General features: G+C 37.9%; 1 protein-coding gene and 1 non-coding gene across 2 annotated transcripts; one reads left to right on the forward strand and one right to left on the reverse strand.

Moving 5' to 3' along the window:
* Positions 1-1,284: 1,284 nt before the first annotated feature.
* On the reverse strand, positions 1,285-15,829 carry LOC104590991 (Ribosomal protein S21 family protein). Its single transcript, XM_010249760.3, has 3 exons — positions 15,486-15,829; positions 10,860-11,247; positions 1,285-1,538 (listed from the first exon to the last, which is right to left on the reverse strand). The coding sequence occupies exons 2-3, from the start codon at positions 11,177-11,179 to the stop codon at positions 1,529-1,531; spliced, it is 330 nt and encodes a 109-aa protein (XP_010248062.1). The 5' UTR covers positions 11,180-11,247; positions 15,486-15,829; the 3' UTR covers positions 1,285-1,528.
* Positions 15,830-17,952: 2,123 nt separating this feature from the next.
* On the forward strand, positions 17,953-18,059 carry LOC148803019 (small nucleolar RNA R71). Its single transcript, XR_016081652.1, has one exon. It is a non-coding gene; the product is annotated as a small nucleolar RNA R71 (small nucleolar RNA).
* Positions 18,060-19,018: the final 959 nt, after the last annotated feature.

Raw genomic sequence — 19,018 nt, forward strand, 5'->3', positions numbered from 1 at the left:
ATTGAATATAATTTTTAGGTTAACGTAATTAGATTACTAAATATATTATATTGTAAGCTCAATTAATTTCATTAACATAAATTGCCATATTTGAAATAGGTGTAAGATACAGTTGCCGGCTTGGTACCTAAAAAAATATAAATCTGGTTTCGTGGGAAATAGGCTTATAGTGGTTGTTACAGACTCTCGTACAAGACACTCTAGAACTAGAACTGCAACCGAACCAAACCCACCCCTAAACCTTACAAGACAATGAGAAAACGGCGACAAAGCTCCTCCGAAACCAAACCATGCATAATCGGGACAACAGTGGTTGCAGGGGTCCTCCAAAACCGTACACAGCGATAGATGAGAGAGAGAGAGAGAGAGAGAGGTGAGGAAGAAGCAGAGGGAAAGGACTGAGATGTTGGTGAGAGACAGAGAGGGGCGGAGAAACATAGGCAAAGAAGAAGCAGAGGAAGAAAAGGACTGAGTGGGTATTGGTTTGAGAGAGAGATGGTGAATGAGCGAGGGACCGAAGGGGAGAGAAAATTTTAGAAAAAATATGAAGAGACATGATGAGACAAAGCAAAGTCAGATAAGAGAGAGAAAACATAGGACACCTGTCCAAAGCAGAAGAAAAACCCAAGGCTTAAAGGTTAGATTCCTAATGCCCATGGCCATCACTTTAGGTTGTTATAAATATAGCTATCTTTTTTTTAGACTCTCCTCTCCTGAACTTTCATCCATTAGTTTATGGTTTCCACCATTAAAGAGTCCTGCAAATTCTGGTTTACTTTTTGTTTCATCTTTTGCCCTTTTTGTTTCATCTTCATTGCAGATGAAAATAAAATGAAACCTAAATCTAAGTAAAATACAAAGCAAAAATGAACCAAAATTTGCATTCTTCCTGCTCCATGTTTGAATAGTTGCAATTGCAACAAGTACAACTTGTATACGCACCCTGATCGGCTTCACGGGCAACTCATGATCGCAATGCCTCTGCGGACAACTGAAACTTAATACAGTGTATTTCTAACTCCTTTGAGAAATACACTTCAATTCTCATGGTTACTAAAACCAAGCATCTAAATACGCATCTAATGCCGTTTGAAGGTTATGAGTTCTTTTGGCAAAAACAACAAAATGGGTTTGAATGTCTTATCTTTCAAGTTGACGTTGTAGCTCTCATCATAATGCTCCCTAAAAGAGCTACGCTCATATTTAGTAAGGGAAGTTTAATTAATGTACTCATGGTCTCGACAGAGCCCATTGTCAATTAATCAAGTTTTCATGCAAGGAAACTTGTTCTGTGATCTAAGGACTATATTTTGAACGGTTACAATTAAACCAAGTGGTTTGTGCTTGCTTCTATCGAATAAAAAATAGTGAAAAACACAAGTTCATAGATCTTCTCATGTGAAAAGTTCAAAAAGAGAGTGGGGAAAATACCCAATGAAAATCCAAAGTACATGAAATAGGCCTATAAAACTAACAGGAAGGTGCATAGATATTCTGCAGAGAACTAAACAGACATTTGAATTTGCTCTCAGAGACCCCTGCAACAATTCCAAACAAATACATTAATGTATATGATCAAACACCTATGCACATAAGCAAACACCTTAAAGCATTTCATCAGCAATCAAATGAATAGTAAACATTCAATGGCTTATCAAGTCATAAATAACTTCTACCAAAAAATAAAATCAAGTCATGAATAACCATCACATACCTCTCTGGTCTGTAAGGATTTAGTAGTCTGGAAAGAGAGTCAACTAAGAAAAAGACTTTGATATTTCAAAGGAGCTCCTGACTTTTCAATCAAGTATTTCAGTACTTCTAATCTCTTGTGTTCATCAGGAAACATTTGGCACCAGTAATGAATTACAGTTCGTCAAAGTTTATCCCAAGTATAACTTATTCCAGTAGCAAATAGAGTTTGATGTTTTAGCAGTACTGGATCAAATTTCAGTGGATAAAGTAGAGCAGAATGGTGGTTGTACAATTTCTTATAATAGCCAAACAGGGTCGGTTGAATTGGCAGTACTGGACCAAATTCCTATTGATAGAGTAAGAACGTCTAAAATATCTAAAAGTGCTTTCAACCCGCCATTCACCCGGACAGTTCTGATTGCGGGTCTGGTTTTCCTCAAATCCGGATTTTGACCAAAAGCCGTTGATTTGGTCAAAAACCACCCAATCCAGGTGGTTCAACCATTGACCCATTCAACCCAGTGACTGGGTCACAGGTTACACACTAAAACTTCCAGAGGCCATAACTTTGTGTTCAGCTAGAGTAGGGGAAGACAAAAAGAAAATAGTTATTTGAAAAATCAGGATCTTTTTCTGTTAAATCATTTTACAGCATCTTGTTAGGGGAGGAATCTTCATCCTTTCCAAGCGACAGGATTTGGGTAAGGTCTGTGCCTTCCAAACTGGCTTTTTTGTTTGGCCTGTGCCTCTGCGGTGCTGGACAAGATCCTATCTAAGGACAATTTAGTTAGGAGAGGAATGGAGGTGACAGATATGGCATGCACTCTGTGCAATGGGTGTGAAGAAACTTCTAGCCATCTGCTAATTCACTGCAAATTCGCTCATTGGATTTCGACAAGTTTGATGAGCCTTTTTGGGATTCATACATGCTTCCCGGCTGATGTGAAGAGATTCATGGGAGCTTGGAATTTAAGTGGTTTAAGCAGGGCTGGAAAATTATCTTGGAACTTACTCCCTTCAGCAGTATTTTGGGCACTGTGGTGTGAAAGAAACAGCAGAACTTTTGAAGATGGACAAAGTTCAAAAGAAGAGGTCTTTAAAAAGGATTTCAGGAATGATACATTCATGGCTGGCAAACCACTCATTATTTAAAATAGACAATCATGTTCTTGTTTTGAGCAAGATTTCCTTTTCTTTAGGAGTTCATAATTTTTGGGTGGGGCTGATTGTTGGTTATACTGATTTTCTATTTTTCCCTCTTGTACAGATTCTCTTTGTACAGGAGTTTGCATACTTGTATGGTTTTAAAGATTATTAATGAAATACTTTACCTTACAATTTTCAAAAAAAAATAAAGTATTGATTTTGGGCATCTTTTTGAGATCTTTGTGTCCTAGGGCACCTTTTGGCACCTTGCCCCACCATTTTGCCAAAAAAATACCCCTTTTGGCTTCAAATCCCAAATTTTTAACATTTTTTACAAATAAAAAATTAAAAACTGGAATAAAAACATAACTAAACATAAAATAATACATACGTTACACGTAGTTATAATTTTAAATTATTTATTGATAAAATACATATTTATACATATATAGTTATGTGCATATCCTGACATGTCATGGTGTGACCCATTTGACCTGGACAACTGAACCAGCAACCCGCAACCCAGAGGCAAAAGTGATCCATCCTCCAGGTTGGGTTTTAAAACATTGATCTAAAACTAAAAGTTCTATAGGAATTTAGTACGGTTTGGAAAGTAGTGAACTTATAATACCCATCAAAGAATATCAAAACCAATTGATCATGGCTTAGTTGGTAGGGCCTCTAGATTGTTGTAGCAGATATTTGGGATTAATTCCCACTACCAACAGGGTTGCGGGGGTTATCGGCTACCTCCCCCTCCCCACCGATTGTGTAGCCCATGAGCATTATAGAGTCAACTAAATAGGTGTTTGGTACCATTGTTGTATATTTTTATAAACATGCCATATCAGTGCCAAGTAGGCATAGTGGTTTCACCACCTACTTATTTTTTGTTTGGTTGGTATGTTTACAAAAATAAATGTCTACATTAAACACCTTGGATTATGTGGAAGCTACCATTGCAAGAAACACCAAAATTAAGTTTCTTGCAATGGTACCACTATTTTTTATTTTTTGGTCTATACAGTGCCTAGTGGCGCCTAACTGGCTTGAGGGGCTACCTGTCACCGATTGAGGAGCCACCTTCGCGTCTCAGCAATTATCTACAACACCATGAATGCTTCCAATGACACGATGCCAAAGCCTATCTCTCTCAAGGGGAAACCTCCACAACCATTTGCCTAGTAGAGCTGTATTTTTCTCAATCAAATTTCTGATATCCAAGCCTCCCTGAACCTTAGATCTACACACCTACTCCCACTTCATCAATTGGTCCTTCCTCTCATCTACCAGTTCCCATAAGAAATCCCTCATATATTTTTCTAACTGCTTAGCCACTATAATCGATAGATGAAAGATGAACAACTAATAGATGGGTAGGTTGGCCAGCATAGATTTAATTAGGATCATTCTCCCGCCCATTGAAATGCAGTTCCTTTTCCAAAGAGCCAGCTTCTTAGCAAATCTCTCCACTACCAATTTCCAAAAGTTCTCTGATCTTGGATTGAAACCCAAAGATAGTCCAAGGTATTCTTCTAAAGGCCAGTACTGACCTTGCACCCTAGGATTCCCACCAACACATGAGGCTCATCCTCCCTCTTATTAGCCCCCTCTGCCACTTTTCCACCAATTCACCTTCAAATTAGAAACCCTCTCAAAGTACTAACTCCTTTAGGTTCCTCAATCGAGTCCGCATTCTGTGCACCCATGGGTGCACTGAACGAATGCACCCACCAATCACATTCGACCACGTCGATTAAGTTTGTCTTGTGTAATGGTAACGTGGGTTTGGCCGTCAATCGACTCCGTCCGGTTCAACCGGATACAAAAAAACAACAGTTACAGATCACCGGTGCCTTCACACCAGTGCCCCGTGAACGACAAAGCTACCAGTGGTGAGAGACAAATCGTCCAGCCTCTAGTCCGTACGTTTTCTTCCTCTTCCTTTCCCTCTTCTTCTTCCTCTTGCTCCTCCTCCTCCTCCTCCTCTAACTAATGTTCTTTTTTTCTTTTCTATTATCAACAGGTCGGAACAGCTCACAGCGGCAGTCATCAACATTCACCTGAACGAAGGTAATTACCAAAAACTTTTTTTTTCCTTTCTTTTTTCCAGTTTCTGACAACCCACGAGCAAAGTCTCCTCCCACGGTGATTCTTGAGAGATTTCGATCAATGGGAAAATTGGGTCCATGCCATGAACAGCACTGTATTCTACCTGATCTGTTGATTCGGCCACAGATGTGAGATACCCCTGCATCAAGCTCATCGAGCATTCGACCATTGTATATTCTTTTATAATCTGTAACAGTACCATTACCGGAGAATCTCCAGCAAAGGAGAGAAAAACTAGGGGATGTCCTGAGAACACACAGGAACCCAATTCCGGCGGCAGAATCGGAAAACTGGGATTTGCTGGGGTAATCGAAATTCCACTAGGAAAAATACAATTAAGGAATGGTAATGCTATTTTGTTTTGTCCTTGCAGTAATGCACAAATTAAGGTGAAGTTAGAGTTTTCAGAGATTCATACAGTAGAAAGAGACGACGAAAGGAAGGGTAGATTATAAACAAAGAAGAGGCTTACTAGAAGGAGAAGAGAGAAATGTTTCTGAGAAACCATGGAAGGTGATGAAAGCTTATGGAGAAAGAAAATTTCATTGTGTTGAAAGAAAGAGGAAGAGAAGAAACAAGTTCAAGTTCAGAGCTTTGATTGTGTCTTTCTCTTCTTTTGGCTTTTAATGGTGTGTTCAAATCTTCCAGCCAACACAAGTTTTTGGGAGTTATTTCGTTTAGGTGAATGTTGACTGCCGCTGTTTAAACAGGTCGCTGGTGGATGTATTTTAAGTTTTTTGTCTTTTTGTGTCTGGTTCAACCAGATTCTTTAACAAACGGTTAAACGTCCGTTATAGTTACTGAATTTTGAACATACCGACGTGGATGTTTCTGGTTGGTGGGTTCACGCGTCCAGTGCACCCATGGGTGCACAGAATGTGGACTCTCCTCAATCTACCTCAGTGTTTTAAAAGTGTAAGGAGCAATTTGCACCCAAGGCACAAGGTGAGGCACATGCCTTTTCGAAGCAAGATGCAAAAATTCAAAAAAAAATCCAAAAATTCAGAAAATGCAAAAAAAAACAAAAGAAGGTGCAAAAAAAAGTAAAAATAAAAACATTAAACATAATATTAATAAAAAATATAAACTAAAATTTTAAAATAAATGTTTTAAAAAAACACATTATCTAAAATTAAAACACAAAAACATAACATGTAAAGCATATTCAAATGAAAATTTAAAAATAAAATCAAACATATAAAACATATTCAAGCATGTAAAACCCCCAATTTCTTTTTCCCTCAATTGCATAATTTAAAAAATAGCTAATGTGATGCAAAACATCTTGCTTTCCTGATTTTACGAGCCACCTTTGTACCAAGCCCCTCAAGGCAAGTCCAAACAAGTCCATGTTAGGGTCTTAAATTCTTAATCCCTACACCAAAGAAATGATTTTATAATTTTAATTGCCTTTTAAGAAGATATTTTATTAGGATGAATGAATGAATAACATTAGCAAATAGGGGACCGAAGCTCCAAGAACCCCCTATTTGCTAATGTTGTTCATTCATTCATCCTAATAAAACATCTTCTAAAAAGGCAGTTCAAATTATAAAATCATTTTTTTTTGTGTAGGGATTAAGAACTTGAGACCCTAACATGGACTTGTTTGGGCTTGCCTCAAGGGGCTTGGCTGGGGGTCTGGGGGCAAAGGCCCCATCCCAGCCGCTAGGTTAAAGAACAAAGGGTGCAAAAAATAAATAAAGGCACACACCTCAGCTGAAGCAAAAGGCGCATGCTGCGTACCACGTGCACGCCTAGGCACACCAGGTGTGTGCCCCTCAAAAGTGTTGCACCTACGGCCTAGGTGAGGCGCATAACTTAAAAGGCACCTCAATTAAGCACCTAGGCTTGCCTGAGGCGCTCCTTTTAAATCACTGATCTACCTTCATCATACCTATCACAGAAAATTATATCATCTGCAAATTGAAAGTGGCTAACAACTAAACCATTCCTTCCGACCCTCCAACCCGTAAAGGAGTAATCCAAATCAGCCTTTATGATCAATCATCAATCTACTTAAAACTTCAGCAATCAGACAGAAGAGAAAGGGGGGAAAGAGGAGTTCGTTAAAGTTTATCCACAGTATACCCTATTCTAATAACAAATAGAGTTAGACTTTTTAGCAGTAGTGGATCAAATCTTAGTGTATAAAGTAGAGTAAAATGGTTTTATTATCTAAAACTAAGTAGCCAAATAGGGTTGATTCAGTTGGCAGTACTGGACTGGACCAAATTCCTACTGATAAAGTGGAATGAGAATGGCTTTATTATCTAAAACTAAAAGTAAAATATTTCTGTCTCTCTTCACAGGAAGAGCAATAATAATAATAATCTTAAAGAGAAATTCTCGCCTCTTCCAGCTCCTGTGTCTCTTCCCCTTTCTTTTTGTATTCTCCTCCTGCTGCTCCTTGCTAATGCTTTTGTGTCTTTGGGGATGAAAGGAGCAAAGAATTTGGGGGTGAGGAAGGGGTGGAAGAAAACGAAATGGTAGGTAAATCTACAAATGTTCAATTCTGCAAACATGCAGCTGCTGGTTTTTGCTTCACTTCATTCCTGGCGGGCCACATTTTCAGGAAGTGGTTTGTTGATCCTGTTTTGATTGTTTTAGAAGTTCTCAATTGTGTTTCTTGGGGTTGGGCCTTTTGTAGTGTCTAAGGGGATATAGCTTTTTTGCTGGTGGTTGTTTCCTTTTATTTTGTAATGATCTTTTTTTTTTTTTTGTTCTTTATATAATAGCACACTACTTGGATACCTTTGTTTTGCCTAGGCAACTAGGCATCCTTGATTGAGCACATCCCCCAAACGCCCTGACTTATAGCAACTAGGCGTCCACCTAGGTGACTAGGCGCCTGCCTAGGTGACAAAACTGAGAAGATGGGCACCTTATTATAATATCATTTATATTGCTTCATCTTATTAATACGTGTGCTAATAATAGATACCATATATCATTTATACTTTGTTTTAATGTTTTACTATTGAAATTTAAAAGATCAACAGGTTTTGAGAAAAGAAAAAGAAAGAATGAATGAATGAATAGAGTATAGAGAGATTTTTTTTCTATTTTGTCACCCTCTCACCAATTAAATAAAAGAGCAACTCCATCCTTGTTTTTTCTATTTTACTTTCCATCTTGAATTTTTATTTATAAAGTTAATAACCTTATTTGGTTGCTAATTGATATGAAATTGCTCTATTAAATACTTATTATAGTAGTACTGTTTTTGAAAATAATGAAATTAATATATTTAACAGATTTTTATAGATATGATGATTTTTTATCAGCAACGTGAAATTTTATTAAAAGGAGAAAACAGTACAAATCATAGGTAGCCTTGGCTACCTCAAACAACTTAACAGAAAACAGCAAAAAACAAAAAGAACATAAACAATTCTCTTAGATATGATGGTTTGCCACATTTTTAGAGAAAATTTGATGTTTTTAATAAAGAAAAATGCAATTTTTTTTTCAATTAAGATGCATGCTAAATGGTATATAAAACTAGGAAGCTAACCAAAAGTTAGTTCTTTATATTATGAAATTTTTATCACCTAGGCGACTAGGCACCCCAATGTCACCCAGAATCGCCTAGACACCTTGACAACTATGCTTTGTTCTAGTGGTCAAAATGAACTCAACTAGAGTTTTGCTCTCCCTTGTAACCTCTTATTCCTAGCCTTTGTACCAATTGATGTTAAAATGCCTTCTTGAATTATGACTTGAATGAAGTGTATGTCTGTCCCACCTAAATTTTATGGCAATTCTAGCATAGGGAAGGTGTGCTAGCTTAGGAAGTCATTATGTGGGTTGAAGCCATAAAGTGTGGTTTAGTCGGTTTAGAAGAGCTTTTTTTATCAATAACAGGACTTTCCATTAAGAAATAAGCTTTAGATACAAAGGAGGGGAGATAAACTATCTCAACTCCCCAAGGAAGCCAAAAGCCACCTAAAAGGAAAGTAGAAAACAGTTACAAATGATCCCAGAAAACAGAATCCATGTTCACCCCTTATCTAGTTAACCCATAGGCAATGGAGTTTGCACTTCTCTTCACCCAAGTACATTTTACATCAATGTCCTTTGTCAGCACTTAAACTTTCTTTTTTCATTGCTGTAATTCCAAAGTCCATTCTTGTCTTCCATTAACCAGCCCACTACTAGCTCAGAATCTCCTTCTATGATCAGCTTACTAATAATCAGGTCTTTGGCTCATCAGTTTAGAACAGCATTATTGAAGGCAGATTACTATCAAGCTAGTCAGACCACACATTGTTTATGAAAAGAGAAAGTACATTGCTTACAGTTCTCATTTAGTATGTCGATGACACAATAGTGATTGGGAATAATATTCCAAAGATGGAAAAGCTTAAACAGTTTCTAAATTGTGAATTTGACATCAAAAGATTTGGAACTGCCTCAATACTTTCTTGCCATAAAGGTGACTAGATTGATGGTATATTTATCTTAGAAAGGAAATATGTCTTGGACTTGCTAAAAGAAACAAGGAAATTTGGAGTTAGGCCAACAAACACGCCAATTGATCCTAATCACAAGTTATCCTCTTCAATTAAGAAACCACTCAAAGAAAAAGAAATGTTTCAGCATTTGGTTGGTAGGCTCTTGTATATATGCATGGCTCGGGTTTGAGATAGTTCATGAATTGTGCCCATTTAGCTGCTACAGAGGATCTTCACCTACTTCAAGGGGCAGCTAGCACAGGAATTTTGTCTCCAGTCATGGCCATATGAAAATCAAGTCATTCACAGATGCAAATTGGGTTAGGTCAATTGATGACAAATGCTCTACTTCTAGGTATTGTGGCAACGAAATGTCTTGGAGGAGAAAGAAGCAATCAGTTGTGGCTTAGTCCAATACAGAGTTAGGTACAAAGCTATGGCTCATGAATGTATTGGAGTTCGATGGGTTCAGTCACTATTGGAATGAGCTGGGATCAAGTAATCAAGTATGATAGTCTTATGATGCTTTATCATAATAATCAGGAGGCAATTAATATAGCACAAAAACAAATTCAGCTTGACCAAGAGCGAGCATATTGAGGTGAATAGGCATTTCTTCAGGGAGCAAGAGCTGTCTGCAAAAATGTGTCTTATGTAGCACCTAAAAATCAAATGGCAGATATTATTTACAAGGTAGTCAAAGCTAAGCTGAACTATAATGTAAGTGAAATGGGTACGATTGATATCTATACTCAGCTTGGCAAGGAGTGTTGAAAGACTAGGAGGCGAAATAGGTGGACCCACAGTCATGAAGTAAGTAATTAGTTTCTCTGTCTGTTCTGTAGACAGGGGTATTTATGTCATTTGCATGTAATTTGTTGTATCAATTGGAGAGTCGTACAAGCATCAATGAAAGGGGTGCACACCCACATATGCTTTCTCTCTCCAAATCAATCTTCTCCCTCTCTTCTTTCTCCTATTCTCTTCTTTCTCTGCCCAGCCCCAGCAACTACAATCTGCATTTTCTCATTTATTTGCTTTCTTTTTCTAGTATTACATGACAACACTTAAAAAGAAAAGCCAGGTAGGCAAACATAATGAAAGCATACCACACAATTAACAAAGTTCTTTTAAGCTAAGTTATCATAATTTTGATTTTCTTCTGTGAATCATTTATACCATCACTAAGTATAAAACATATGGATATCATAAATCAAAGCCATTCTAATTTCTGGCTTTATTCATAGAGTCACCTCACAAAAATATGCCATCAAATTATTGAATAGATAATGAAATAATTCACAGCAAAACCAAGATAGAGAAATTCAACCAGTCAAATTAAGAACAAAATAAATCATCTAGGCATGTCTTTTTTCTGTGTATCAATGACAGAAAACATATCTTACTTTTCCAAAATGGACTTCAGCTAATGGAGTTCTTTTATTTTACCTGACTTTCTTGCTGATAATGGCATAGAGCTTGCGAGAAAGCTCTTCAGAACGGATCTTTCGCTCCAAGTTCTTCCGGGCTAAGATGCGTTTCTCAGAATTCTTGATGTGGTATCTTGACTGACGCTTTATCAGGTATTCCATCCCACTTGCCCTCATCCGACGTTGCATCACTGTCAGTGCCTGCTCCAGATTCCCATTCCGTACCTGCACTCGAATCCCTCGCCACTGCTGAAGCTGCTGATGCACTGAACTTAATGGATTGTGTGGAAAACCTGTCCCTCTCAAAAGGGTCAATGTCTGCTTCAATATGGAGTTCATCTTTCCAAGGTTTTTGATTAAGTTTTGTTTGGCTTAAAGGAGAATGTTTTAAGAGAGTCTTGTCCAACCTGTAGAAAAAGAGTTTATCAGACAAAATAAGAGAGAGAAAGAGACATGATCAAACAAAACTAGACCTACTAATGAAACTAAAATTACAGCCTAGAAAATTATTGAAATAATGAAAATTGTTCAGCCTTTTCTATATAGATAACAGAAATCACTAATAAAAGATTAAAAAAAAAAAAACTTCAGTTGCAAAGAAGGTTGTAATAATTATCTTCCTCAAAGAGACTAACAGAGAAAACTTCTCATTTCCAATACTATAAATGCTTATCAGGAAAACCAGAATGAGAAGAACACGAAAACTTAAGAACCATGAGAAAGGGGAGAGGAAAATGCAAAAGAACAGAGAAACTGCCTTGAACAGCTGAAACAGGTCATGTTCGTCAGTAGCCTGTATTTTGGGTTTGTTCTTCTTCAGTTTAGCCTTTAGGAAACGCTACGTGTTTTATTTATTTAGAAAGTAGTAGCAGTTCCTAAAGCAGATGATCATTCATCATGCCTACTCTAAATCAGATGATCAAAAATCATTCAATCATGCCTACTCTTTGTTTTGACAGGTGTTCCTTTGCTCTCTCTTCATACATCAGTTTTCATTTTATAGATTTTTCAATTTGTGTGAGGCGTTCTATGAGTTTGAAGATATGCACATCATTAGCCCAGGGATCAATGCCACTTTTTAGCCTTAATATTCAACCCAAGGATTTTAGACGTATCAATTTAGTGACTAGCACTTATAAAATCTTATCCAAGATTTTTCCTTTGAGGATTAAGGCGGTTCTCCCTTCTATTAATAGCCAATTTCAAGGGGATTTCATTCAAGGAAGACAAATAGTAGATCAAATTCTCATTGCCAATTTAGGGGGAGAGGAGGTGGATTCCCTAGCTAGGATTTTGGGAATCTTATCCAAGATTTTTCCTTTGAGGATTAAGGCGGTTCTCCCTTCTATTAATAGCCAATTTCAAAGGGATTTCATTCAAGGAAGACAAATAGTAGATCAAATTCTCATTGCCAATTTAGGGGGAGAGGAGGTGGATTCCCTAGCTAGGATTTTGGGGTGTGAAGTGGGGGACTGGCCTTAACAATATTTGGGGCTACCACTGGGAGGGAATCCAATGGTTGAGAGTTTTTGGTATCCTGTGATTGAAAGATTCTCCAAGAGGTTAGCAAATTGGAAGAGGAATTACATCTCTTTAGGGGGTAGGATAACCTTAATCAAGTCAACCTTGGCCAACTTGCCAATTTATTTCTTGTCTACCATTAGAGTACCAATGAAGTAGTTAACCAGTTAGAGAAGATAATGAGGAATTTCTTGTGGGAACCAGGGGATACTAAGAAGGATCACTTAGTGAAGTGGGAGGTGGTTTATAGGAGTAGGGATGATGGAGGCCTTGGGTTAGGAAATATAAGATTAAGAAACACAGCTCTACTGGGGAAATGGATTTAGAGACTACCAATGGAATAGGACAGACTTTGGTCTATAATGATTGTTAGTATTCATGGATTAGCAGATAACGGTTGAGATGTAGGACTCAACCCTAGAGCTTCTCAGTGTTCTCCTTGGAAAGCTATTCAAGGTATTTTGCCTCTTATGCTCCCTTATTTCAAATATGATGTCTGCGCTAGAAATAAAGTCTTGTTTTGGGAAGATGTTTGGGTTGGTGAAAACTCCCTTAGAGATATATTTCCTTCTATTTACTCCTTGTCTAAAAACAAAAGAAAAGTGATCTCTTCAGTGTTTGTTGATAACTCCTAGGATTTGGGCTTGAGAAGAGGTCTAAGGGATTCTGAAAAACGGATGGTTGATGATTTGATCACTTAGTTAAGGGAAGTCTTTCTTGATCAGTCTTGTAGAGATAGCAGAATGTGGCAACCTTCCCCTTCTGGTTTTTTCAATTGCTCATCTTTCTATAACATTTTGCTTCATACCTCTAACCTTGTAGGGAACTTTCCTTCAAAGGAGGTGTGGGGTAGCCCTGTACCCCCAAAAAGTCAAGCCTTTTGCTGGGAAGTGGCACTCCAAAAAATCAACACCTTGGATTTATTGCAGAAAAAGAGGCCAATTATGTGCCTCGCCCCCCATGTTTGTTGTCTCTGTTTGGGTTCTAGTGAGACAATTTCACATTTACTAATCTCATGTCCCTTTGTGTTCTTTATTTGGTCTTGGTTCTCTTCTCTCTTTGGCTGCAGTTGGACTCCTTCCTCGAGAATGGTGAACCTCTTTGATCCAACTTTTTGTAGGCAACCAACAATTCATGAAAGGATTATGTGGAGAGCCACTAGAGCTATTGTATTGTGGCCAATGTGGGAGGAAAGAAACAATAGGATCTTCAAAGGTCATTGTAAATCCAAGGAAGAGGTTATGGAAGGAGTAACTACTAAGGTTATCCATTGGTTGAAATCCAGTGATCTTTTTAAGGATTTCTCAAGTGAAGACATTTATAGAAGTTGGGGTATTGTGGCATCTACTACTACTTCCAAAGCTATGATATAGGAAGTTTGGTCTCCACCGGCACAACAAAAGGTGAAACTGAACTTTGATGGAAGCTCTATAGGTAATCTAGGCCCATTTGGTATAGAAGTTATTTTCAGAGATAATGAAGGCAAGATAATGGCTTTGTATTCAAGTCTAGTAGGAGTTAGAGATTCCTTAAGAGCGGAAATCTTGGCACTACATCGAGGTGTAAAATTGGCCAAACAATTGGGGCTACAGAAGATTGAGATAGAGGGAGACTCCAAATTGATAATTGGGTAGATGCAATCAAGGCAACTGGGAATTTGGCAATATAGACAGCTGATAAGGGAAATTCTTAGCATAACAAGGGAGGTAGGTGTTTGTTTCAAGTGGGTAAGGAGATCAGCAAATGGTTTTGTTGACACCCTAGCAAAACAAGGGACTGTAAGGGAGAGACTTTATTGGGCAGTGCTGTAATGTTTGATGTTTATTGGATCAACCTTTTCTAATAAGGGTTGACTTCTGCATTTCAGCTTAATTTATCTCTAATGAAAGTTATCGTTTCTGATCAGGAAAAAAAAAATTCCCATTGCCAATGAGTGTGGAGGAAATAATGAGGACAAAGAGGAAAGGTTTTGTGTGTAAGCTGGATCTAGACAAAACTTATGATCTTGTGGATTGGACCTTCCTAATAGAGGTCATGCAAAATTGCAGGTTTGGGGAGAGATGGTGTAATTGGGAAAATGTGTATTTACACCGTGCCATTATTTTGTCCTGGTGCATGGGGTGGTTAAAGACTTTTCCCCAACCTCTAAGGGTTAAGACAAGGAGTCCCTCTATCACTCTTTCTTTTCACCCTTATAGTTGATGCATTCAGCAGATTAATATCAAAACTGATAGGGGAGAAGAATTTAGGGGTTGGAGAATAGGGAGGAACAACATTGTATTTACACAACTCCAGTTTGTAGATGACAATTATTTCCTATGAAGGCAATGATTTGAAGAAGGTGAATAATTTGAAAGCTCTATGCTGGTCAAAACAAACAATTTGAAAGCTCTGATTAAGAGGTTTGAAGTGGCTTCAAATTTAAAAATCAATTTGGAAAATAATTTTATTGCAAGAATTAATTTGGTGGAAGGGGATTTGGCTTCTATAGTAAACTGCTTAAGTGCTCTACCACTAGTTGGCTTTTACCTACTTAGTTCTCCCTCTAGGTGCAAACCCTAAGGGAAGTAGCTTTTCGCGTCCAGTTTTAGAAAGGTGTGCCAAACGATTAGTGTGAGCGTTGGGAAAATGACTTCACCGGCTGTTCACTTCATGGCTGAATGCTATGGAGTGGCCACCCATCAGAATTATCAATGGAGAGTGATGGGTCTCCCAGATTTAAATTTCACAAAAACTTTCAGAATTAACAACTCCATATCAATCGGCCAGGATAAGGCTAATCTGGGAAAGTTGAGAGATAGAGAGGGAAGGGGTTAGGCACCCCTCTCTCTTGTCGGTGTGAATACCAGATGTGGGAGGACTTGAAAGCTTCTCTCCTTTCCTCTAGACCAACCCTCTTTTGGACATAAGGGTCTGAGCAAAAGGATGAATTCTCACCCCTTTTCTATCAGACCCTCACCTTCGGACTCAGCTGATTGGTCTGAAGAGAGCAAAGAAACGCTTCAACCTCTCTAAGGGAAGTACCGATTCTCACCTCCAAACTTAAACTCAACGCACAAAAACTAACTGGCAGAAAGAACTAAAAAACAGATAAGGATCAAGGAGATGAGGTAAAACATTTTACCTCTTGTTGTAACCTGAAACAATTGAAACTTGCTGATTTGGGAACTAAAAAACAGATATCTACGAAGATCTGAGAAAGTTGATGACGCCCTCTCTAGCTTAAACCCTCTTTCTCTCTCAAATCGTCTCTACCCTCTATCTCCGCTTTTCTCTCCTTCTCAGCTCGATCACCCCTCTCTCCTCTTCTCTCTACCTTCCTTTTTTCCTCAGTTTTCTCTCTTTCGATTCCCAGAAAAAACGGGAGAACTCTCTCTCCCTTGAAGCTCTCTCTCGCCTCTTTCTTCCTCTCTCTCACTCAAAACTCTCTCGATACCCTCTGCTCTCGCTATCTCTCTCGAAGCTCTCGAAGCTCTCGGCTCTGGCCCAACCCTTACTCCTGGTCTTCCCCCTTCGACCGAGTTCACATCTGCACCCCACAAAGGGGCGTCCCACAATGCCCCACATCACATCCCCACTTTGTATTGGAAACATTTCTTGATAATAATACGGGAGATGATGAGACATCATTAGGAGATGTTTCCAATAAAAGGTGGAGATGTGCTGTGGGGCGCAGATGTGAACTCCCCTTGATGCCCCTATTCTCTTCAAAAAACTCGTCTCCTTGGATATCTTCTTATAAGGCTACATTTGGTTATAATGCAAACGCAAATATGTATACTACATATTTATCCATTTTCTGGTTCATGAATATAATACGGTTCATATTTTAAACCGTTTTTGCATTTATCTTGTTATGCTCCAATGCCGTCCATCAAGTGGTAAAAATTTTTCTTGTCTTGGCTTGCATCCTTCTTGATTGGCCTTTAAATAGTTCAAAACCTCTTTAACTTCCTCATCCAAGACCTGCACATTTTTACAATAATTAAGAATGCAACTTTCTAAAGGATTATCTGATTTAGATGCATCGATTTCAGATACCCAAACATCAATGCAATCAATTGCATATATTTCATGTTCAATTGTGTTGGGATACTTCATGGTTTCAAATACATTAAATACTACTTCTTCACCATTGATTCTAAGAGTAAGTAGACTTTTTGCACATCAATTAAAGCATTACCAGTAGCAAGAAACTGTCTCCCTAAAATCAAAAGTATTGTCCTATCTTCCTCCATATCCAACACAATGAAGTCAACATGTATAATAAAATTGCCTACTTTGACTAAAACATCTTTTACTATTCCCCTAGGATATTTAATGCTTCTATCAGCTAATTGTAAGGTAATAGTAATAGGTGTTAGTTCATGCAATCCAAGTTTTTCAAAAATAGAATATGGCATTGGATTTATATTGGCACCTAAACCGCATAAAGCTTTCTCAAACTCTATCTCCTATGGTGCAAGGAATAGAAAAACTCACTGGGTCCTTGAGTTTTGGGGGCAATTTATTTTGAAGAATTGCTTAACACTCTTCGTTAAGTTTCACCATTTCACACTCCTCCCGTTTCCTTTTATTTGACATCACCTCTTTCAAGAATTTGGCATATTTCGGCATCTTCGACAATACATCAAGAAGAGGAATGTTAATATGCATTTTTCTAAACACCTCTAAAATTTTTTCAAATTGTTTATCCAAGTTAACTTTCAAAACTCTTTTAGGGTAGGGGAGAGGAAGTTTAATAGCATCTAAATTTAGTTTAGGTGTATTCCCTTTGATCTCCATTTGTGAATTGGCTACCTCATCTTTTTGATCATCATCCTTGATCTCCCCAATAGTCTTTCCACTTCTTAAGGCAATGGCATTCACTTGCTCACTTGCTCCCTTGGGTTCTTCTTTGTATTGCTAGGCAATCGTCCCTCTCTTCTTTCTGATAACATGCTCACAATCTGCCCCACTTGAACTTCTAAGTTCTTAATAGATGCCTCTTGATTTAAGAATCTTTTTTCGTGATCTTGGAGCTTTGCTTCAGCAGTATTAATGAACTTAGAAATCATGTCCTCTAAATTTCCCTTCTTTTCTTGTGGGGGCGGATGTTGTTGAAATCCCATGGGTGCTTTTTGTTGGTTGTTATTCCATGAAAAATTCGGATGATTCCTCCACCCTGGATTGTATGTATTCGAATAAGGGTTGAAATTTGGCCTGCCACCATGAGAAACAAAATTAGCACTTTCATGTGAAGCAAAAGGACTACTTACCTAACGATCATAATTTATATGCCCCAATTGGCCATAAAGATCGCATGGATTACAAGATGGCATATTTATTGCTGCAACACTAAAATTGACTAATTTTTTATTCAAACTAGCAAGCTGAGCAGATAAGGCTGAAAAAGAATCTAGATGATGCACTCCCCTTCGATCAGCTCGGTCATTATTCCATTAGTAGCTATTTGATACCATTTCTTCCACTAGATCATAGGCTTCCTCTGAAGTTTTCCTCATGATTGTGCCTCCTGCAGCTGCATCAATAATGGAGCGATTAGATGGAGTAATACCATTATAAAAGTTTGAATTTGGCGGCAAACTGGTATTCCATGGTGAGGACACTTCCTAAGCATCTCTTCGAATCATTCCCAAGCCTCATACAAAGATTCCCTCCCTAGTTGAACAAAAGTAGTGATATCATTGATCAATTTTGATGTTTTAGAGGAAGGAAAATACTTAGCCAAAAATTTTTGAGTCAAGTCGTTCCAAGTGGTGATACTTCCTGCAGGGAGTGAGTTAAGTCAACCATTGGCTCTATCACATAATGAAAATGGAAAAAGTCTAAGCCTAATAGCATCATTGCTAACTCCATTATGCTTGAATGTGTCACATATTTATAGGAAGTTAACAATATGTGCATTAATCATCACTCGACAACCCACTAAACTGAATACTCGTTTGGATCATTTGGATAATCGCAGGCTTGATCTCGAAATTATTGGCTTGAATAGTTGGCTTGCAAATGCTAGAAGTAGCCCCATCAATTGTTGGACAAGCATAGTCCAAAATAGTTCGATTTGCTTCGCCTGCCATATCTTCCTCAAATTCTACTGCTGGTTCGCCTTCTTCGACCTTCTCTCTCTCTTTACTTTTGTTGGCTCTTTGCAGTATGCGAAGGGTTCTCTCTATTTCAGGGTCGAATTCTGCTAGTTCTTTACCTCTAGTGCGTGTCATACACTAATCAATCTGAACAAGGCAAGAATTTGAACACATTAAATAAAAAGTAAAATCCAAATTAACCAAGGTTAACAAGTTCTAATGTTATTTTATGATTAAATCCCCGGTAACGGCGCCAAAAACTTGATAGCTATAAGTATACAACCCTAGCAAGTGCACTAGTTATCAAGTAGTATAAAAATATTGCTCCCTCGATGATTTAACAAAATAAGTACTAGAACTATAGTTTCCCTTAATTAGTTGGACAACCGAATTTTGGATCTAACATTAGTAACTACTGAAAATTAAAGATAGAAAAAGAAAAGAAATAAAAAACAGAGTCTATCAATGACTGGACTTGCAACGATTTAACTGAAAGTGCCAGGACTATTGGTCCACCTAACATTTCCAATGAATATCAATTTATTAAATTAACCAAGATAATTTATTATTT

This window comes from Nelumbo nucifera, chromosome 1 (genome assembly GCF_055504915.1).
Source record: "Nelumbo nucifera cultivar China Antique chromosome 1, China Antique-T2T, whole genome shotgun sequence".
Classification (NCBI taxonomy): domain Eukaryota; kingdom Viridiplantae; phylum Streptophyta; class Magnoliopsida; order Proteales; family Nelumbonaceae; genus Nelumbo; species Nelumbo nucifera.